Source organism: Puma concolor, chromosome C2 (assembly GCF_028749965.1).
Source record: "Puma concolor isolate L17-30 chromosome C2, mPumCon1.1.hap2, whole genome shotgun sequence".
NCBI lineage: Eukaryota > Metazoa > Chordata > Mammalia > Carnivora > Felidae > Puma > Puma concolor.
The window spans coordinates 37,033,702-37,057,820 of record NC_141675.1 but is presented as its reverse complement, the minus strand read 5'-3'; the positions used below and the strand labels follow the sequence as shown (position 1 = coordinate 37,057,820).

At 41.7% G+C, this 24,119-nt stretch overlaps 1 protein-coding gene across 2 annotated transcripts in view; it reads right to left on the bottom strand.

Moving 5' to 3' along the window:
- Window positions 1-17,870, bottom strand: part of RASA2 (RAS p21 protein activator 2) — a 125,626-nt gene extending 107,756 nt beyond the window's left edge. The window contains exon 1 of one of the 2 annotated variants that reach the window (XM_086674422.1): window positions 17,675-17,870. In XM_086674422.1, the coding sequence (XP_086530548.1) occupies window positions 17,675-17,810 (136 nt within the window). In that variant the 5' untranslated portion in view covers window positions 17,811-17,870. The remainder of the gene's footprint in view (window positions 1-17,674) is intronic. The other variant, XM_086674423.1, reaches the window with a different exon arrangement.
- Window positions 17,871-24,119: the final 6,249 nt, after the last annotated feature.

The window sequence follows — 24,119 nt, the reverse complement described above, 5'->3', positions numbered from 1 at the left end:
TGGCTGGAGTAAAACTTGAGAATTATCAGCAAGTACATAATAATTATAAAACCACAAGACTATACAAGATCACAAGGAGATTAAATATGGATAGGAAAGAAAGGAGATTTGAAGACTGAGCCTTAAAGCCTTTCAACCATTTTTAGTAGAGATGAGAAGGAACCAGCAAAGGAGACTACTATGTATCTTTCCACCAAACTACAAACTTAAGGGAAGGCACCAATTCTTAGTACCATGCTTAGCTTATAATAGATAATCAAATATCTACTGAATAAGTATGAGTGTGTGTGTGTGTGTGTGTGTGTGTGTGTGTGTGTGTATGTGTGTGTTTACAATTTACCATGGGCAAAAAGGAGGTTCTACTATCACATCACAAATTATAAAATTGCATTTATCTTTTTTCCAGTTGATACAAGTTGATCTATGTCAATTGCTCTAAAAGTTAAAACAAAAAGTTTCCTGTATACAGTTATCAAAAGCACTAAATACAAGAATCTTTACAGTGTTAACACAGAGATATCACATTGAAAACAAACCAATCCTGAAATTCACACACTCAAATATTTACTGAGTATGTGTAATTAAGATGCTAGAGATACAACAGTGAGAAAAATAGATAAAACTGTCATTGAGCTAACACAAATGGACAAACAATAAATAAGTAAGTAAAGAGGATGTGTTATGTAATAACTGTCAAGGAGGAATGAGCACCACACAAATGGTGGCAGTGAGGGGGGGGGAGCAGGGTGGAAGGTTCCACTGAGAAGGTAACTTCTGCATAAATACCTGAAGGAAGCGGGAGACAAGTAAATATTTTGTAGGAAAAAAAAAAAAAAGAACGGTGCTTTTAGTCAATGGCAAAAAGTAAACAGTTTAAACCAAGAAGATAAATACCACTGGGAATCAAAACTGATAACTTAGATTAACAAAAATAAAAAGATGGCCAACTCTCTGTGTACAAATTCATTGGTTCTACACAAAGGTCACCAGATAGTAATCAGATCCTACCATACAAATTCTACTTAGGACTAGAATTCCAAATACCAAGCTGGCAGGTAGAGATTCTGCTGTATATGCTTCTAGACACGTACTGAGTTTGCACATATGTGCTTATGCGTATGTTGGAGGGGGCTGTGTGCATGCATTTATACCTGTAGGTCTGTATGTATTTGTGTGTCCTAGAGGAAGACACTACTGGGATAAGTAAGAAAAAAAGCCAAATATTTATCTAATTGGATGCTCCAAGACAGTGCTAAATATTTTCTCAAATATCTCATTTAATGTTTACAACAACCTTCAGAGGTAAGCATTACTGTTCCCTTTTATAAATTAAAAAACAAAAACAAAAAACATTCAGCTACATGGCTGGAAAGGTGATTTGACAAATCAAATTCCAAAGCCTAGTCTTTCCTTTTCACTCTTAATATCTTCCTGAACACAGCAGTGCTGAGAGTAATAGAGAAAGCTGTTCCTTTCTGAAATTACCCTCAGGTACCAACAGATCCAAGTCTAGTTCAAGGGATTACAAAGAACAAACACAGATCCCAGTGGGATTAATCCCTAAGACAAACTACAAAGGGCCAGGGTCCTAAACCAGATGATCCTAAAATAAAGATTATTTAGGGTGGAAGGAAAACTAAATCATAATAGTAACTACCATTTACTGAATAAATTAATACATTACACATACACATTACACATAGCAGATGTTTTTTAAGGGCCTTCATATAAATTACCTCACAATCTTCACAGTAACTTCTTATGAGTGATTTTTTTTTTTTTTTTTTTCAAAATACAGATATTGGGGGTGGAGGGAAAACATTCCAGGAGTAAGGCACAATGTAAACAAGTTCTGAAGGGGGGGAACAGGAGCAGCACCTTCAAGGAGGCAGTGAATAGCACAAACTTGCCAAAGCATAAAGGGAGATGAAAGTAGAATAAGCAGAGATAAGATTGTAAAGAAAAGGTCGAATCAACAGAATCTGAAATGCCAAGCTAAAAAGTTTTAACTTTCTTCAGTAGGCAACAAGGATCACTAAAGGTTTCTGTGTGGTCAGATTTTATGCTTCAGGAAAATTACTCTGACAGTTAGAGGGCCTAAACTAAGGTACTGAAAGAGCAATGGGAGGAAAAGAAAACTGGAAGAAATACTACAGAGATATAATTCACAGAACTTGGCCTGAGTAACTCAGGATATGATGTTCTAATAAGAAGAGCAAGCTGAACAGAGCACTAGAACTTTAGATGGGGAAAAGAAAAAAATATGCAAACTTTATCATGTACATTCACAACAAAAAAGAAGTGAAGAATGGACATTTAAATACACAACCTCACTGTTGACAAGTTTAGTGTAAAATTAAAATGCGTTATGCCATTTAATTATATGCAATAAGATAATCCTACATGTTAACATATCATAAGGTCTTTCAAATTTTCTTATAAGGTCCAATTTTAGTTTCTGCAATAAAATAAAAGGTACACATAAACTGTTCATCAACAAAACCATGAAAATATACTTTACCAAATACCACTATTGTTTATGTTATAGCCCAGTTAACCGCACATTGTGCCAGGCAACATCCCAAGTCATCCAATCTTTTCACAACCTCTTTGCAAGCTTGGCAAAACTATAATTTCCAATTTATATTAGAGGAAACTGAGGCTAGGAGAGATTAGGTGATTACAAGAAAAGCAGCAGAAAACAACGCTTTCAACATGCTACTTTACCATTTATTATTCATCCGGTTTCTGCACATCTAATAAATACTTCGTATACAACAAAGAAGTCTTACATGAGAAGAACTGCCATAATCACACATGACCTTTCAAAGAGTCTCTTATTCATCCTCTACAAAGTATGTCAGATTGCCCTAGGTGTATGATAACAAAAAGTGGGGGAGGTGCCTAAAAACTGCCGAGAAAAGTTATGTAGCTGCAATTTCCCTCCTTACTTGTCACCTTGAAAGCACCGCTGGAAAGTTATACACTTGTGATATTATTCAAGCACAGGTTGAGAAATGATACCAACAGACAATGGTGACTGCTGGACTACTAAGTAGGGTCAGGTTTTTCAACGCATAAGTTAACATTATCAAAAAACTGGATTGTCAAGCAGTTTTTCTCACTCCCAGTAAATGATAAATTATCTTTAAAATATAGAACCTTAGGGGCACCTAGGTGGCTCAGTGGGTTAAGCATCCGACTTCAGCTCACGTCATGATTCCACAGTTGGCTGAGTTTGAGCCCCGCGTCAGGCTCTATGCTGACAGCTCAGAGCCTGGAGCCTGCTTCAGATTCTGTGTCTCCCCTCTCTCTGACCCTCCGCCACTCACACTCTGTCTCTCTCTCAAGAATAAACATTAAAAAAATTTTTTTAAATATAGAACCTTAGATTCTATAAACTCATTTAACCGATAATCCTAAAAAACCAACAGACTCCGTAATTCCTAACAGGTATCTGTTCTGCTTAAGAATAGGAACTATATGGGGCGCCTGGGTGGCGCAGTCGGTTAAGCATCCGACTTCAGCCAGGTCACGATCTCGCGGTCCGTGAGTTCGAGCCCCGCGTCGGGCTCTGGGCTGATGGCTCGGAGCCTGGAGCCTGTTTCCGATTCTGTGTCTCCCTCTCTCTCTGCCCCTCCCCCGTTCATGCTGTCTCTCTCTGTCCCAAAAATAAATAAAAAACGTTGGAAAAAAAAAATTTTTTAAGAATAGGAACTATAATATTAACATGGAACCTGGAAGGTTAAAGAAATCAGGAATAATAGTTTCACTAACACTGCACTCCTTTTCCATTATGAAAATAAGGTACTGTGTAATCATCAATGTGCCTCTGAGCAAGCCCTTGAGTGAGCAAAGGACTCCAGGAATCCAGCATAGTTTATAGAGGGTTAGCCTAGACTCTGTGAGCAAAGAACTGTTTTGTGGCTATAAAACACCAACAATATGTAAGTAAAATCTTGAGAAGGCGTAAAGTCAAAGTTAAAGCATAAACTCCAGGGCAGCTCCTCAAAAATGTTCTAGTAGGTAAGATGTAACTCCTCAGTGGGAAAGTCTAAAGAATATAATTAGGGGCCTCTTGTTTTACACAAGTCATATGCATGATAATTATCATACAGTTATCTATATTACTATCATATTAATCACCTCTCACTGAAGCTTAGTCCAGAACAAGAAGTTAGGAAACTACTGTACATAAAAAGGCAAGTTTCGCAAGGTACTGCCAGGAAGCGTCCACGGGTTCTACAGATACGTCACCAAGCTGCGGGCAGGATCTTCCTGTGGTTTGTCTTGCCCACTTCAGGTTTCACTTTTGAACGTGTGCTGATCCCTAAGCTCCCTGTAGCCCCTTTCTCAAGCAAACCAAACCATGAAGCTCGTATGGTAGGAATCTCTCCTAGGATAGGCCAATCTACGTGAAGTTGAGCAAGTCTCCTAATGGTAGCTATTACTGGTAACGGCATCCTGGGGACCAAAATGGGACTCATTGTGATCTAGTACTTTTCAAAAAAAAAAAAAGATATAAATAAGCTGCACCTACAAATGTATACGTACAAGCGTGTGCATGTGTGCGCGTGTGTGTTTGTTCTCGGAGAACCATTTACAAGCAGAGACAAAAGCACAACATAAGCATTGTCAGGCAGACAGAAGAGTAACATTTTTTTTTTTTTTTTGGTAAATCCCCTAAACAGTATTAAAGATACATTTTTATAGCATTCCAACATTCTGATTTTATTGAATATCCATCACATTAGACCATAACCAATTTAGGGATAATTATCAACTTCTTGACAACAGAAATATACTCATCAGTTCTTTCTTTTTTTTTTTTTTTCAACGTTTATTTATTTTTGGGACAGAGAGAGACAGAGCATGAACGGGGGAGGGGCAGAGAGAGAGGGAGACACAGAATCGGAAACAGGCTCCAGGCTCTGAGCCATCAGCCCAGAGCCTGACGCGGAGCTCGAACTCGGGGACCGCGAGATCGTGACCTGGCTGAAGTCGGACGCTTAACCGACTGCACCACCCAGGCGCCCCTCATCAGTTCTTTCCAATATACCATCTGACAGGCAAATTGGTAGACATAAGTGGACAGCAACTTTGGTAACTTACAGACTTGAAAACCTGGCTCTGCCTCTTTAAACTCTAAGCATATATAACCGTTTTGTCAGCATGCAATCTTTTTCATGAATTTGGATTAAATGAAATAATTTGCAAGTATACTTACACAGTACCTGGAAAAGAGTAAATATAATAAAAAAACATTAGTTCACTTTCCCCTACCCACTAAGAAAATTGTATACAAAATTGTTCAAATTCAAAACTAAGAGGTTCTGCACCACTCACACAAATGCTGTAATATTTTAAAGGATGAAAATTATTCTTTTTATCTCACTCCTCTAAAACAAAACAGAATTTTTTTAAAAGTCAACTTTTTTAACACAGTTGGAGAAAACAAGCAAAGTATATGGTAATTCACTATACTGCTCCTGCAAATTTTTGTTTGAAATTATATAAAAATTAAAAGTTACCAAAAAACTTGACAGAAAAGTAGACTTTACTTGTAAGTGCACTCAAAATGTTACCAAGCTTACCATTTGGCTACCCTTAATTTTGTAGATAGGATAGTCTTCAACAGTGGAGCAAGAAAGGCTCTAGCAGCTGAGGACTAATATTGTATCAAATTTTTATACAAAGTCATTTTTCATAACACAGATAATACATAATACATAAAATTTTATGTAGAAAATTAAACCACTGTGAGTAAAGCTAATCACCTTTGGCCACCACTGATACAACCAATGTTGTACATCCTTGCAAACCTCTTTCTGTACATTTTCCCAGGTACACTAGAAAAAAACATATCACTCTAACAACTTGCTTTTTTCACTCAACAATACATCTTGAAGTTTTTTCCTTTCATACTCTAGATACACCTCATTCTTTTTAGCTGCTATAGAATATATATATTAACATTTTATTTAGCCATTTTCCTACAATGGACACTTAAGTTGTCTCCAGTTGTTTTGTTTTACCAACACGGCAACATGAAACACCTTTGTATATGCCTCTTTTGCAAATGTCCAAGTGTTTCTGTAGGGTAGATATGCAGTAGAAATACACAGGAAATATACATTTAGATTTTTAACAGATATTGCCAAAATGCTCTCCAACATTACTTCATCCATTTAAATTCACAGCAACAGTGAGGAAAAGTTATCTATTTCCCTAAACGCCCACCAAATACTGAAATTAACAAGCTTTTGTTTTCACAAACTGATAGCTTTTAAAAATTTGCATTCCCCTGATTAACTATTGTTAAATCTTACCAGTATTTTCTTATGTTTACTGGCCTTTTTTTAAATCTCTTTCTATAAAATGTCTATTCATATCTTTTATTTTTCTAATGCCCTTTTCCTGTTTAAAATCCGTATGAACTTTTTATATATTCTGGACCCTAACAAATAGAGAGGCAGTAGAGCAGAGCAGGAAAGGAGCAACAGGATGGACTCTAGAGCCAGCCTGCCCAGTTTGAATGACAGCTCCACCACTCACTGGTCTGATCTGGGTTAAGTTACTCAGTTTAGTTATTCTATGCCTCAGTTTTCTCATCTGTAAAATGTGGATAATGAATGTTACAGAGTTACCATATGCACTAATTATTTGATATGCTTAAAGGGCTTTAAAATAGTACCTGACACAAAGTAAGTCTTAGGTAAGTATTTTCTTTTTGTCTGTAGGATTTCCTGCAAATATTTTCTCCCAATCTATTCTTTGTCTCTTAATTCTTGTTTATAAATCTTTACTTACTTTTTCCCAAAAAATTATTTTTCCATCTCTCTTCTTGTATCAGAAATTATATAAGTACATGAAACCAACAACTGACTGCCCTCACTGGATCTCACAATCAACTTCTCAAGAATAAATGCAGGCATCAGCCAAAACATCTAAATTTTTAAACATCTTTCCCTTACTGCACAAAGCATTCCCACAAGTCAGAAAGAAGACTAATAATCCGGTAGAAAAAAAGGACAAGCAAAATAAACAAGTTTACCAAAAAAGGGAAATAAAAATGGCTCTCAATGGGGCACCTGGGTGGCTCAGTTGGTTAAGTGTCCAACTCCTGATTTCGGCTCAGGTCATAATCTCTGCGTCGTGAGATTGAGCTCTGCATCACTGGGTTCTGCGCTGGGCATGGAGCCTGCTTAACATTCTCTCTCTCAGGGTGCCTGGGTGGCTCAGTCGGTTAAGCTTCGGACTTAGTTCAGGTCACGATCTCGTGGTTCCTGAGTTCAAGCCCTGCGTGAGGCTCTGTGCTGACAGCTCAGAGCCTGGAGCCTGCTTCAGATTCTGTGTCTCCCTCTCTCTGCCCCTCCCCTGCTCATGCTCTCTCTCTCTCTCTAAGAATAAACATTTAAAAACATTTTTAAAAAATTCTCTCTCTCCTGTTTGCACACTCTCTCTTAAAAAGGGGGTGCACCTGGGTGGCTCAGTCAGTTCAGCGTCTATCTCTTGGTTTCAACTCAGGTCATGATCCCAGGGTTGTGGGATCAAGCCCCACATCTGTACTGGGCATGGAGCCTGCTTAAGATTCTCTCTCTCACCCTTTCTCCTTCTGCCCCTCTCCCCCTGCTCGTGCGTGCTTGCTCTTTCTCTAAAAAAAAATTAAGACTCTTAGAAATATGAAGAGATCCTCAACCTCATTTAGAAGTGCAAATTAAAACTACAAATCAGATGTTCCTTTCCATCTTAAGAGACCAGTAAAGATCAAGACGTTTTAAAATATACTCTATGTGACTAAAGAAATAGGCATTCATTCATTGCTAGTGGGAGCATAAATTGCTGTAGTTACTATGGAAAGCAATATGGCATTGTCTTTCCAAATAAAAATGCATATACCAATTCATTCATTCATTTTTTTTTATATTTTTGAGTGGGAGCGGCAGAGAGAGAGAGGGAGACGAAGGATCTAAAGCAGGCTCTGTGCTGACAGCAGAAAGTCTGATGCAGGGCTTGAACTCATAACCCATAACATCATGACCTGAGCCGAAGCCAGAGGTTTAACCGACTGAGTCAGGCACCCCCCAGTTCATCAATGTAACATCTAGGAATTTATCCCACAGACACAAGTACTCATAATTAACATGACATAACTACAGGGGCACCTGGGTGGCTCAGTTAGTTAAGCATGTGACTTCGGCTCAGGTGGTGATCTCACAGCCCATGGGTTCGAGCCCCGCAGAGGGCTCTGTGCTGAAAGCTCGGAGCCTGGCCCCTGCTTTGCATTCTGTGTCTCCCTCTCTCTCTGCCCCTACCCCGCTCACACCTCTGTCTCTCTCTCTCTCGTAAAGTAAATAAACATTACAAATTAAAAACACACACACACAAATAAAATTACATAACTAAGTGATTTACTGCAGTACTCTTTGTAATAGCAAAGATTGGAAACAACCTACAAGTCCATCAATAGGGGACTGGTATACCCAGATGATGCCATATCATGCAGCTGTTAAATAAAAGAGGCAGCTCCCCATTCTTATGGATATGACAGATCTCCAAGCTACTACTGGCAAGTGTAAGAAATAAAAAAGCAAGATGCAGACAATGTATATATTTTGCTACAATTTGTATGTTAGTGAGGTTAATATTCATATATTTATGTTTGTAAATACTTAATCTCTGTAAGCTGCACAAGAAACTGGTAATGCTTGCTTCTGAAGAGGGAATGGCTAGGGGCAACAGAAGTAAGGAAACTTCCTTTTCACTGGATACTCCTTTGTACCTTTTCAGTTTTGTACCAGGTATGTGTATTATCTAATCAAGCAAATAAATGCATCTTTTTAAAGAAATAATCAAACAAATTAAAACCACCCCGTGATCACACCAAACTTTTTTTTTTTTTTTTTTTTTTTAATTTTTTTTTTTAACGTTTATTTATTTTTTTGGGACAGAGAGAGACAGAGCATGAACGGGGGAGGGGCAGACAGAGAGGGAGACACAGAATCGGAAACAGGCTCCAGGCTCTGAGCCATCAGCCCAGAGCCTGACGTGGGGCTCGAACTCACGGACCGCGAGATCGTGACCTGGCTGAAGTCGGACGCTTAACCGACTGCGCCACCCAGGCGCCCCCACACCAAACTTTCTATTGGTACCCTTTAAACAGTCACGCACAGCAGGTTGCTAACATTCAGGTAGTTTGTGGCTAGTCTGTTCAACTGGCAGAAGGAGAGGTTCACCGTCCCAGCGATCCATTATCACTCTCTAGGGAACATTTCAAACTCAGAAATGTCCCAGTACCACCCCAGAAATTCTGATTCAGTAGGTATAGAGTAGAGCCTGAGCATCAGAATTTAAGTTCACAGGTGACACTGATGGGCAGTCAGGACTGAAACCAGTTGAGTTACAACATGACACAAATAGGTAAACATCCAGGCTCAATCTCCATCTAGGTCACAAGCATAGTTTCACCACTAATCCTAATCACTTCACAAAGTTCTCAGGAAGCAACAGATGAGAGTGTGTAGATGCCACAGTGAAAATGTATTACTACTTCTGGATATATTACTAGATACTCAGTGTAGTCCTCATCTATTAAATGGAGTACATTCACAACATTCATACTAATGATGAATTCATTCCACCTACCATTTCAGAAAGAACTTTGATAGTAATGGACTAGTGCCGAAAAGGCATAGGCATTAACTGTGTTAACACCTGGAGTATATGAGTGTCAAGTTCTTCGTTTGTAAAATGAGGGGACGCAATATGTTCCCTACATTCCAGCTCTAAGCTTCTATAATTCTCTAAGAATACAGGCATCTAAAAACAACCATTGTTTAGTATAGACTGTAGGATAAACTAGTAAGGGCTTTTTCATCCCATTCACAGCCTAGGCTCAATCCACACACTAGGGGGCTAATGCCCTAATGGACATTCAGATATTACATACTGCTAAATAAATTAGTAGTCACAGAAAAACTTTTTATTTATTTATGTATTATTATTATTATTATTATTATTATTATTTTAGAGAGAGAGAGCAAGTTTGCACGAGGTAGGGGGAGGGTGGAGAGGGAGAGAATCTTAAGCAGGCTCTGTGCTCAGCATGGATCCCATGACCCTGGGATCACAGCACCCCAAGATAGTTTGAACCTTTTTTTTAAATTGTTTTAAACGTGTATTTATTTTTGAAAGAGAGCGTGAGCAGGGGAGGGGCAGAGAGAGAGGGGGACAGAAGATCCAAACCAGGCTCTGCAGAGGGCTAGAACTCACAAACCATGAAGGGGAGTCTAGATGGCTCAGTTGGCTAAGGGTCCCACCTCGGCCCAGGTCATGATCTCATGGTTTGTGAGTTCAAGCCCCACGTCGGGCTCAGTGCTGACAGCTCAAAGCCTGGAGCCTGCTTTGGATTCTGTGTCCCCCACTCTCTCTGTCCCTTGCCTACTCACGCTCTGTCTCTCTCTCAAAAAAAAAAAAAAAAAAAAAAAAAAAAAAACAACTCACGAACCGAGATCATGACCTAAGCCGAAGTCTGACGCTCAACCGACTGGGCCACCCAGGCACCCCAGTCGGTTGAGTGTCCCACTCTTGATTTCGGCTCAGGTCATGATCCCAAGGTTATGGGATTGAGACCCACCAAAAATTGAATTTTTACTACCAAAATTTCAAACCTTCCATGGCTAATAAACAAATTTATTGTATAAAGTATGATTATGAGACTTTTCCAGGCTCAGGGCCAATTAGTAAAAATATTGTGCTGAACATGGAGCCTGCTTAAGTTTCTCTCTCTCCCTTCCTTCTGCCAATCTCTCTCCTCGATTTGTGCACTCTATCTCTCTAAAAAAAATTTTTTTAAAGATTCAAATAATCGTATCCATTAAATCTTAGACAAATGTCTCAAACAGTGCATCTTATGCAAAATAGGTATATGAAACACACTTAAATATTAAAATAAAAGTATCTGATGTAGTGTCTTAAAGCAAATGGTTCAATTTAAAAAGCAACAAAGATTAGTGCTAGAAGGGATTTTATTTTATTATTTTTTTTTTTCAACGTTTATTTATTTTTGGGACAGAGAGAGACAGAGCATGAACGGGGGAGGGGCAGAGAGAGAGGGAGACACAGAATCGGAAACAGGCTCCAGGCTCTGAGCCATCAGCCCAGAGCCTGACGCGGGGCTCGAACTCACGGACCGCGAGATCGTGACCTGGCTGAAGTCGGACGCCTAACCGACTGCGCCACCCAGGCGCCCCTAGAAGGGATTTTAAAGATCACATCCAAACCTCTCATTTTACAAGTGAAAAAATAAGGAGTTGGCAAAGTTAAAGAATTTGCCCAAAGTCATTCTGTCATTAGTGATATTCTTAGAGCCAAGCTCACAATAACAAATTTGTCAATAACTGTTCATTGATGTTTGCATGTATATTGGTATAATGTTATAAAGCATATTATTTTAGCTAGTGATGTTTGATGACTGAAATAACATACAAAACCAAAGACATATCATAAAAAATTCTTAATGTAAAGTGTCTTAGTTTACGTTAATTGATGACTACACAACAAAACTGTTAGCAGCTCTCAAAACAGCATATAGAACTTCATAAAATGTAATTTGATATTATTGTCAAATAATTTCATAAAGCACATTAAAAAGGGAACAGGATTGGTATCTATGATAAAAGGATAAAATGATACTTTTATTTCAGCTATATTAGTTCCAGTCTCTTAGAGGCTATTCAAAGAGTTCTAAGTTAAAAAAACAAACAAACAAACAAAAAAAAACACAACAACAAAAACTCTATGAACTCATTGAGGTTTACCTCCTGTCTTTCTCACAGCAAATGATTAGCAGACTGCTCTGTGAACTTTTACAAAGAACCCTTTTCTCTCATTTCTATCCATCTGAAAGATGGATTCTTCCTCGATCCTAAATAACTCATCATCTCATTTCAAATTTTTGACAATGATGAATGCATAGTATGAACAAATCTTTTAGTAATCTTTCCCTCTATTAATTTACTAAATAACATCTCATTTGAAATATCTGATAATAATACATTCTTAGCATGAATAAACTCTTTTTAATCTCTCCTTCCTAATTCTATTGCATGATCAATAAAATACCTTACTACCAAAAAATTCAAACCTTCCACAACAAATAAAAATATTTACTATATAAAATATGATTATGACATTTTTCTTTTCCAGGCTCGGGGCCAATTAGTAACAATATTCATGGAGTACAGTTAAGTAACAATATTCAAATCTCCTAATCATCAGCACTCAGAGCATTTAGAAAAATTTAATCCTTTTCCTAATGAGGCAACTTTGGCATCAGTTCAAACATAAGCTCAGTTGGCACTGTGATTTTGAAAGGGATGAACTTCCTGTCACAGACCCATGTAGTTTTCATTTAACAATACTATCATCTCCTAGTTTATGTGTAAAATTTACAGAACAGTTTCACATCTAGTATCTCAAATCCTCCTCAGGACAGCGTGGTGAGAAGTAGGGCATTTTCTAAAGGCCTACTATGCTGACAGTGGGATAGTTTAAAAAAATAAAGAATGAATTCTATACTGGAAGAGCTCACAGTCTGCTCGCAGTCTAATGGGGAAACAAACAATTTCTACAAAACGTGCTAGAATAAGAAAATGGACAAGGAATTACAATTCCCAACCAGTACAGGGGCCCAACACCTTCTCTCCAGGGATGGGGGTGGTGGTGCCCCAAACAAGACTTTGGTCAGGAGATCACATGGACCAGGGTTTTGAAGGATGTGCAGAAGTTCCCTGACATAAATATGGGGTGGAGGAAAGGAGAAAAACACTTCTAGGCAGAACAACATGTATAAAATGGCGAGTGATGAAGCATCACTCGCCATTTTAAAGATGAGGAAGATAAGCTCAAAGGTAAGTGAGCTGCCTAAAGTCACATTAGTAATAATCAATGTGTGAAACAGAATACAGTACATGCCCTCTGAGTTTAATCAGCTTTGTACAGAAAATGCTAAATGTCGACAAGAATATTAGATAAAGACTAATTTCTATCTATTTACTCCTTCCCAAAAGATGGTCCAGGGCTGACAGAGCTCCTGAGAGGAGAGAGGAAATGACTGGAGAAGATTTATTTAGCCCTCTAATCAATCTTGTGAGATAGGTGTTTTTATTATACCCATTATACATGCAAGAATATAAAGGCACAAAAAGGTTAACAAAAGTTAGAAATTAAGATTCAAATTAAAGCTAACCTGGACAAGCCTCTAAACTAAAGCACTTAACCAGATCCCACAGATCCTACTTTGCCAAAGAGTCCTACATCATTCTTCATCTGGAGACACCAGGGAGACCAACTGAGTTCTGGGACTTGTCATGATTCCGCAGATCTGGCACTGTACTGCACATCTCAGTATTCACACATATCATCAGATTCGGTTCTCTTTTATCAATCTGGTATCCCTAGAACAGGTAAACCCACGATCAAGGTGGCATGGGCTCTTTCATCAACATTTTTACATTCTGATTTTATAAGCTGATTTAATTGGATGAGAACTTAACAAAAAGTATAGCCAAAAAGGAAGACATCATGAAATAATAGCAAGAAACCTGAAAGTATAAAGAAGAAAGCTCCTTGGGGTGCCTGGGCGGCTCAGTTGGTTGGGCATCTGACTTCAGCTCAGGTCATGATCTCGCTGTTTGTGGGTTTGAGCCCCGCATTGGGCTCCATGCTGACGGCTGGGAGCCTGGAGCCTGCTTTGGCTTCTGTCTGTCTGTCTGTCTCTCTCTCTCTCTCTCTGCCCCTCCCCTGCTCATGCTCTCTCTCTCAAAAATAAATAAACATTAAATTAAAAAAAAAAAAAAAAAGCGGGGCGCCTGGGTGGCTCAGTCGGTTGAGTGTCCGACTTCGGCTCAGGTCATGATCTTGCAGTCTGTGAGTTTGAGCCCCGCGTCGGGCTCTGTGGTGACAGCTCAGAGCCTGGAGCCTGCTTCTGATTCTGTGTCTCCCTCTCTCTCTGCCCCTCCCCTGCTCATGCTCTGTCTCTATCTGTCAAAAAAATAAAAAAATAATAAAATTTAAAAAAAAAAAAAAGAAGAAGAAGAAGAAAAAGAAGCAAGCTCCAGGGGCACCTGGGTGGCTCAGTTGGTTAAGCATTGGACTCTTGATTTTGGCTCAGATCAAGATCTCATGGTTTGTGGGACTGGGCCCTGAGGTGGGCTCCATGTTGACAACCCAGAGCTTTCTTGGGATTCTCTCTGTCCCTCGCTCTCTGCCCCTCCCCCACTCACTCATTTTCTTTCTCTCAAAAAAATAAACTTTATAAAAAATAAACTTTAAAAAAAACCACAAAAGCTATAAAATAAATAAATTAAATATTAAGAAGAAAGATCCAATCCCCCTCTTTGGCTTGTGTGTAGGGTAGTTTGTTCTGTTTTGTTTTGTTTTGTTTGGGGGGGGAGGGGATGCAATGCAAAAGTGCTTCAGATACTAAGCATACCTGCCACTCACTGCATGCCAGTTCATACAAAGGACGGAGTCTGGACTACCTTAATTTCCTTTATCAAGGGTTCATATGACAGCTCCGGGACTTCCAACAATCATGCCTACCTGTTGAATATTAGAGAAGTTGACCATTTGGAACTACTATGGCTTCCCAGAGCACTAAAATGACTTCAGGGTATTGGGGATCAGCACATAAAACAAAATTCAATTAGCAACACTGGATTTGCTAATGTCAGTTGATTGAAACTGACCACAAAATGGGTTTCCAATCCCTGGATCTGGTTATTTCACCTTGTGAAGGATATGGAAAAATTAACAAATATTAGAATAAAACCCTTAAATGAAACTGTAGACTATTACCTCCAGAACTTTAAAGATATAGAATTCAGGGTGCCTGGGTGGCATAGTTGGTTAAGCATGTGACTCTTGATTTCGGCTCAGGTCATGGTCTCACAATTCATGAGATTGAGCCCTGCGTCCACCTCTGCACTGACAGAGCAGTGCCTGCTTGGGATTCTCTCTCCCTCTCTCTCTGCCCCTCCCTCTCTGTCTCTCTCAAAATAAATAACAATAAACAAAAAAAAGAAAAAGAAAGAAAGAAAAGAAAAGAATATATAAACCAATTCATCCTCACTTTTTTGCTGGTAGGATTTGGGGTTCAAGAGTCCTACCTAGGTCTAGGAAAAAGGATGTTCCTTTGAGGCTCACTTTGAGCCCTATAGAGCTCTAACTCTCCAGATCTGAGGCTCTCAAACAGCAATCTAGAATCTGGCAGCAAATCTCCAGTCTACTGGGCACTATCAGGCTTTCCTCTGAGGTGTCCCAGTATGGTGAAAAGGAAAAGGTGACATGGTTACCTACACCCCCAAACTTCATTGTCAGATGTACAAGCATCCCATCCCTGTGACTTTACCACCTGCTAATGATTCCTCTAGCCCCCCAGCCCCCACGCTGTAAAACCCACATGTCAGTTTCAGGAAAACAGAAAACAGCATCTCTTCACAGGGTTGTGAAGGTCAACCAACTCTGGACTATACTGGCCTTTAAAAGAACGGCAAAAAAAATAAGAAAGGGAGGTGGGGAGAAGCTTCATGTATACGTATCCTAATACATTTTTTCTAAAAAGCAGACACTCAGTGACCTGAGCTATACACCAAGCAATTCCAAAAGTAAGAAACTGACTGAGGTAACAGTTACAATATTTCCATTATGGTTAAAGTGGTAATGTCACTCCCAGCTGATCAATCTTCAAATCTGGGTAGTGGGGTTGCTCTAAGCCACAGAAACAAAGTTGTAATTTTGTATTTGTAGGTCCAAGTTTCACTCACAATGATATCTCCTACTGTGATAGTTTTGCTATGGAGCAGGTGAAAGTGCAGAGCAGATAAGTCCTTCTGGAAACAGCCCAACCCTAACTCTCAATTCCAAGAAGAGTATATGTAGTTCCATGGCATAACCTGCAACTATGTAAATCAGTGAGGCTCCAATGGACAGTGCCTAGCATCAAGTGACACTGAAATGTAAAACTGGTAAAGTTTGGAAAATTATATCAAGGGGGGAACTCTGGCCCATTTACAGTTTTCCCAAATGTTAAAAAATTAGATGTATGTGAATATTAAGTATAAAGACTTAATCTGAATTTTGAACAGAATTTATACCCTAGAAAGTAATTTTAATATTGGGAACATAGATATAGACAAGATCTATTTCTCTGATGTCATTTTCTAGGTTTTAAGAACTGTACTCAAGATCTCAAATTACCCATGACCACTTCTGGGAAAAGATGAGAAAAGTTAATATGTCTGCCTCGGAGATTTAATAAAATACCAGTACTTGAAAAGAGGAGCAACTTGAAAAAAGGGGGAGAATCCAAGCTCAATTATTAATATCACTATCCAGGAAGAGGAAAATTTTACATCTCGTGCAACAAAGAGTATTGTTAGCCATTTTATTGCAATTCGATTTTCTTCTTACAAAGTAAAAAGTACTCCTCAGAATTAAGGGTTATTTACATGAAAGATGAAGCACGTTTCCAATCTGAGAATACTGAACAACGAAAATAAAGCTGATTTTTGACAAAAGCAAAAATAAGTTTTACTGATAGATCTCACAAATAGCAAAAAAAAAAGGGGGGGGGGACGTTTCCTCCGAATAAACTACTGTGAAAAAATTGGCAATCGACGCCAGTCACTTTTAAAAAATAAATGTCCAAATGGCTGAATTCAAATGGTCTACAGCAACGCTTAGAGCTTGTGAACAAAAATTTTGTATTAAGCCAACCAGTGTGGCTCGCTCACAAAAGTAACAATTAAATGCATGAGAAGGAAAGGAATTAAGTGGGTTAAGTGCGGGCTGGATGACTGTTTTGAGACCTGCTCACAGGAAGCCACTACATCCTGTCTTAAGTCCCTGTCAGTCACGCTGTCTCTCGATCCAAGTCCCCGCCGCAGCGAGGTGGGGCTAGTACAGGTGTCCGGCCCGAGCCCCTCCCGGCGCGCTCATTCGCGAACACCCCGCGCGGCGGCCACCCGAGTCCCACGGCGGCCTGTCTCCTCAAGCTCAGGGCGCCTTTTTCAACCTCGCAAAAGCTCCAGAGCCCAGGACGCAGGCAGCCCCCTCCCCTCGGGCCAGCCCCACTTCCCCGCCCTCCTCCTCCTCCTCGTCCTCCTCCTCCTCCGGCCGCGCCTCCCGTAATTACCGCTGGGCTCCCACCTCGGGGCCGCTCCCCGGCGCCCGCACCGCCCGGAGGCCTGCGTCCCTGGGCGGCCGGAAACTCCTCACGCCCCCGGCCCACGCCCCCGACTGGGGCGTCCCCACGTCCAGGCCGCGCCCCAAAGCCGAGCCCCTCACGCCGGCGCCGCGCCGGGCGCCCCCCTCCTTGCAAATTCTCGGCTCTCCACTCCCTCCCGACCCGGGCAGCCCCAGCCCACGCCGCCCCGTCGAGGCTACGCCTCCCCCAACACACCCCCCTTCCAGCCTCACCCGTGCCGGCCCTCCCCACGCGCCTCGGCCGGCCCCGGCGCGGGCCCCGGCCCCCGCCCGCCCAGGTCCCCTCTCCGCCCCGCGATCCCAGCGCGGCTCGGCGCCGCCACCCCCCGCGCGCCCGCCGCCCCCTCAGCCCCACGGCGGCTCCCGCCGCCGGCGGGTGGGTCCCCTCAGCCCTGCCCCCGCTTACAGATCTTGCCCCGCAGGCTCTGCAGCACTCGGACCTCGCGACTGTCCTCGTCCCCGGCCTCGGGCTCAGCCGTCCCACTCGTCGCCGGCGCCTCGGAAGAAGCCGCCGCAGCAGCAGGCGCCGCCGCCGCCGCCATGGTGCCGCCCGGCCCGTGCCGCAGCCCCACCGCCTGCGTAGCCCGCGAGGCGGAGCCCAACGGCGGCCTAGGCTAGGGCGAGCCGCGCGCCTGGCCCCGCCCCCGGGCCTCGGCCTGGCTCGCCCCGCCCCGCCGCTGCCCCGCCCCCGCCCCACCCGGTTCCCGCGGTCGCTGTCGGCGTCCCCCCCCACGGTTGCCCCGAGCCCGGGCCGCTCGGGCGCGGACCCAACTCCTGGCTTGGCTTGCCGGCTCTTTGCCCCATAAAAGCCCAGGCGCCGGACAAGTGTGGCTCCTAGCTGTGGCTCTGAGCAGCTTTGAAACCCCGCTGAGAGACGACCCCGGCCCTCTCGAGATCCCCCAATCCTCCTGGGAATTAGGCTCCCTACCACGAGCGGGCTTCCACCGCTGCTACAGCTCAGGGGAACTCCCCGTGGAAAGAGAACAGAAAGGAATTTGATGGTTGGGAGGACCTCAAAACTACCTTATTCAAGAAGAGCCAAGAGGTGTATTCCCCCAGTAACATCCACACGCCCCCTTACCCACAAGCCACACCGCCACACACATAAATCTTTGCTTTTAAGTAAAAACACTGCCCTGCAAAAGCTGATTTAAAAAAAAAAAAAAAGACCAGAGCCCCCAGTTGCAAAATGAGAGCGGCGCCTGAGATCCTCCCATAGAAAAATTCTGAAGCTTTTACCACCACTTTTTGTGTTTTGGAAACAGCCAAGTAAGGTCAGGTCCCATCCCTTCCCTCCCCCGCCCTCCCCCCCCCATGAATGGGCTGGCTAAAACGTTGATTGACATAGGACATTAGTAAATCTTTGACTAGTTGTTAGCTTTATTTCAAGGGAACTCTTTACAGTGAGTAAACTGCATGAATAATACCCTGGTATGAGATCAGGAAGATGATTTCCTGGTCTTGAGGTTGTTAACTGCACTGCCCTAGGAAGAAAGAAACTGTGACTTAATAGGGCAGGTTCCTTAATAGTTCCTTTCTAGGGCAACAATAGGAATCATTCAGTCTGTCAACAAATATTTTTTGAGGGTCAGACATAATGATAGCCTCGGGGAGTCCCAGCCCTCCAACAGTTCAGTCTGGGAGACACAGAAAAGGGCTGAGGCGCTGGAGAAAAGAACTAAGATGAGGAAACTGGAGGGTCAGGGAAGGCCTTCCTGGGAAATGCACTGAGGGGTGAACTGGAGATGAGGGAGGAGAGGCACAAATGTGCCAAGGGGGTAGAAGTCACTTGTGCAAAGGCTGGACAGCCAGGACCTTTAGTATGCATCTGTCGCTGAGGAGTGATGCTGCTGGTTCCACATGTGTGTTGTGGGTGATCGCTCAGTGATTTTTACACTCGTTGGAGAAAGTGAACCTACCGCCTCTTCTTTGGGTGTTTTGCTGTCCTGTCAAACAATAAGTCCAAAACTTAATTCCCTAGCTTCCTTTTCAAACGGGCTGTTGTCTGGGCTAGAAACTTTGACCGCTTTTTAAATCCCTTGTCCCCATACTGTTTTCAGCCGCCACATCCTTCTGATTCTGCCAATATATACATCTCTCTCTTCTTTCCTTTCCATTCCCTGTCCTTGTACTAGTTAAATCCATCCTCACTTGAGTAGTGTCAACATGTTATCTATCGGGCTTTTGTTTTTGTTTTGCTTTGTTTTGTTTTTAAAAAGGCATGAGCTTCTGAGGCAGACAGACTTGGGTTGGAGCCTAGTTCTACCACTTTTACCTGTGAGACATTGAGCAAATGACTCAACCTTTCTGAGCCTGGGAATGCTCTACTTACTCTTCCTTCTTCAAAGTGTTACTGTCAGGATTAAATAATTATTAAGAGTATGTGTGTGAAGCATCTAGTGGAATTCTGGGCACGTGGTAGGATTAACTCAGTAAATGTTGCCTCATGCTCTTGACTGGAACTCTTCTAATAGGTATTCCATCTTTTTCGTCCCTCCTACACATACCACTTAAATTAATGTTCCTAAAGCAAAAATTGGAGTTCATCACTTCGTCTGCTCAAAAAACCCTCACTGGCTTCATTCATCCCTTCAGCCAGCCAGCAAGCTACGCCACAGTTGTGAAGGGTGCTATAAACAGCTAGAAAATAAAGTTGAAATTTCTCAGGCAGTGGTTCAGGGGTGAGGTTGGACCCAGCCTATCTAACTCCCCTAACTCCTTATATCTCTCTGGCCACACTGAGTCACTTTTCCCACCAGTCTTAGGACTGACCTTCCTCCGGCCTTTCCAAATGCTGCCTCATTCATCTGTCTGTGTCATAGACAGAGGTTCTTGGTCGTTTTCTGCATAGTAGTATATATCTGTGTACTTGTTTATCTCTTCTTCTAGAATTGTTGCTAACCCCCTTAATAAATATCTGTTGAATGAATGGAGTGAATCATATTAGTTCACTTACTTTCTCCACCCTGCAGACTTTAAGTTTTCCTGTTTTGAAAATTCTGTTTTCTATTTATTTTTCATTATCATACCTGTCCAAATGATTAAAATAGGATGGGAAACTCTAATAGGAGTCTAGAAAGCTAGTGTTTAAAAGTTTGTTCCTTTCTTTAAAATATCAATATCTGAAAAAAGTAAACTAAAATCTCCATATCTGTACCAGATTCTCCTCATTCCCTTCTTTTTCACTAGTTTAACTCCAAGTCCGTAACTCTATTATTAAGTTGTTATTAAAGGTATGAAAAACAATTTTACATGAAGTGAAACTCCACTTTTTTCCTCCAGTCTTCCTGTTGCAAATTTCAGAATTATCATACTGTTTGACTAAAACCCAGAATCTCCATTTTTCCTCCATCTGAAATCATTCCTAATTATTCTAATTCTGAATAAACATTTGAGGAGGTTAACATTCTTTTACTGATACTGGCCTGCTCTGCAGTAATCTTTAGCAGAGTTAGTGTTTCCTTCTTTTTTTTTTTAACCACTTTTTTTTTTTTTATGTTTATCATTTATTTTTTGAGAGAGAGAAAAAGACAGAGTGTGAGCAGGGGAGGGGTAGAGAGAGAGGCAGACACGGAATCCAAAGCAGGCTTCAGGCTCTGAGCTTTCAGTGCAGAGCCGCATGCGGGGCTCGAACCCACAAACTGTGAGATCGTGACCCGAGTTGATCGGATAGGGTCGGCTTGCCTGACTGAGCCACCCTGGTGCCCCAGTGTTTCCTTAATGTAAAACATTCAGGAAATAAAGTTTTGTAAAGATTAATAAGATTTAGTCACAGTAAATTACAAGAAGACCATCCCATCTCCCTCCCTTTATTGCCCTTACATTGTGTTTTAAATTCATCTAGAGTTCCTCTCATTTCTTCATGATGTGTTGTAACTGGAACAATATTGCATCATATACAAACTTGCACTTCACTTCCTTCCTCAAATTATTAATGAATGTGTTTAAAGGCTGTCACTCCTGTCTCTACCCCCTCCATTCTGATGAGCAACCATTCACTGCTATGTCTTTTCCTATTTCTTCACCAGCTTTTAACCCATTCAGTCATTTTCACCCACAAATTGGCTTGCTTTATGGTGGCTGAGGTAGGAAAACTCCATTGCTTCTTAATAAGAATATGTCCAGGAACTAGAAACTAATTTCAGAACTTGTCAGTTACACAGCATTGGTTTGAATCAGTGCCCACCAATCTATCACATGACAGTATGAGGGGTATCTCCTGGTCCTGAGTTATTAATCATCTTCTTTCTGGCCAGTCGGGGAAGAAACACGTGCTTGCTTTGAAATATTTAAATGTAGATCATTCTTATCGGTCTGTACACTCATGAGGCATAACTGTTTCCGGTGGACTGGTGGGAAGGCAAGTTCTTTTGATCATTCATGATTTGATTTCCTCACTCCTCTCGTTAGAGTGCTGTTTGTATATTAAGCATTATGCACTCAGTTGCACTGTACCAGCAGCCTCTAAACCCAATAAGCACTTAAAAAAAAATAAAATAAAGTTGGACAAGTGGAAGGTGAGGGGAAAGGTTAAATATTCAGGATCTTTTGCAAAATATTCAAAATATACCTTTAACATTTTACCTTAAAACCAAACAGGACTATAACAAGGGTATGTCCGAAAATATGGACAAGTCTTTATCCTAAAGCCTCCAGCTCCTGCATTAAAAATATTTTCACATTTGCTCAGTTCCTAGGGGACACTGAAGGCCTGAATTTTGGAGCATGGGATAGTCTATGCCTTTAGGCCAGTCTGACTTCAGACTCTCAGTCTCCCTCCTTTTGAACTTGGTGGCACATCCACTTCACCTCCACTGCACTTCTCCTGTCAATTTTCACTGATTAATCAGTAGGTCTGAGAAGAACATTGGAAAAGTTGGGCAATCATGTACTTGTTTCATTTGCTACTCTGTACGTGCTTGAGAAATTTCTATATTTGTGTAGGCAGATTTGTCGTTTCACTGTGGACCCTGGAGACATGTTCCACAGGGTTGGTAAGAATCAAGCTAGAGGACCTGAGGTCATGGCTCAGTTGATTTTCATACACTGAAGATGTAGTTACAGATTCTCATGACCAAGAACTCTCTCTCTCTCTCTCACCTGGCTGGCATATAGTGGTCAATGAGGCAGGTTGGGACTGAACACCCATCTGGCTGTACTCATGGAAGGTTGGAGATTGATGTCACCTTTCAGTCCCCTCCCCAGTGCCATCAGAGCCCACTGGGGTGGTGGTTGGGTAAATGATGCTTTTGTGTTCTAAACTCTGAGGAAGAAGAAAGGAAATTAGAAGGAACTAGAAAGGAGCTGGCTACAGAGCTGGTCCAAAGCCCCTTCTTGAAGCAAAGCTCAGGGTGGGAAAACATCAATGAAGATAGAAACACAACAATGCAAGCCCAAGGGGACTTCTCTGAAAAGTATCTCCACCCTCAGACAAAACCCAGGAACTAAGAGTGCCAGACTCTTCGTGTAGGTTGATATTGTTTATGGTTGGTTTTGTTGTTGTTATTCCTATTTTATAGATTCTTATTTTCTGATCTCAGAAAGGTTAAAAGACTTCTGCAGGTCAGCCAGCTAGTAAATAGGATATCTGGGATTTGAACTGATTCAGTCTAATCCAAAAGTCCTGTAAGACTTTTCTGTCCTCTTTGTGCTACAGGTCAGAGTGGGAGATGATAAAACTAGCCCACAGAACGGGTCTCCTAGACTTTTGCAGATCCTGCAAGGGGGTCTGATCTCTCATATTAGGATGTGAGAAGGCACCTACAGTACTGTCCCACCAGGGAAGTAAGAAGGGAGAGGCGAACCCTGCATGAGAAAGAAATGGGCCTTAAAGGGGACTGGCTAGGGAAAGTTTTCAGCTCTTGGAAGGGAGTGGTCCAAAGACCCTCGCTCACTTCCTGAAAGGAGGATAGTCTAGGAACAAGAAGTACAAGGGATGATAAGTTGCTAAGGCAGGAGCCCTGAGGCTGGAACAGAAGGGCATCATACCTGCAGACAGCAGGGGAAGGATGCTCCCTCCAGGAGGGCCTTGGGTCCAGGGGACTCTCATCCCCAATGCTCATGAAGGCTCAGAAGTTGAATGATGGACTGTTTCTGGGGAAAGAAGAGTGATGGCTGAGCTAGTATATGTCTCCTAGGCAGGCAGGTGAGGCCTACAAAGGCACCAGGGAGAGACAGTGAAGGTTACATGGCCTGAACTGAGGAGGCAAATTTGCTAAGAGCTTATGCTCCAGGAATGGAGGGGGAATGCTAACCCTTATTCAATAAAAAATACACTGAATTCTGGGGTGCCTGGATGGTTCAGTCGGTTAAGTGTCTGACTCTTGGTTTCGGCTCAGGTCATGATCTCACAGTTTGTGAGATCAAGCCTCAAATCTGGCTCTGTGCTGATAGCGTGGGGCCTGCTTAGGATTCTCTCTCTCTCCTCTCTTTCTCTGCCCCTCCCCTGCTCTCTCTCACTCAAAATAAATAAATAAACTTAAAAAAATACACTGAATTCCAATAATCCCAAGGACCTATACCTAATTTTTAAAGTCCAAAAATGTATTCTTTCATTTTTTTTAAGTTTTATTTATTTAAGTGATCTCTACACCCAACATAGGGCTTGAACTCATGACTCCGAGATCAAGAGTCACGCGCTCCTCTGACTGAGCCAGCCAGGTAACCCCCAAAATGTATTCTTTTAAAAAACTTTTTTAAAAATGTAATTTTAGGCTACATATACCCTTTACCCAAGTCTCCAAATGTTAACATTTAAAAATATTTTGCTTTGCCATCCTCTCTCTTTGAGAAGATAACTGAGAATTGAGAATGCATGGGCCCTTTACTCCTAAATACTTTAGTGTGTATTT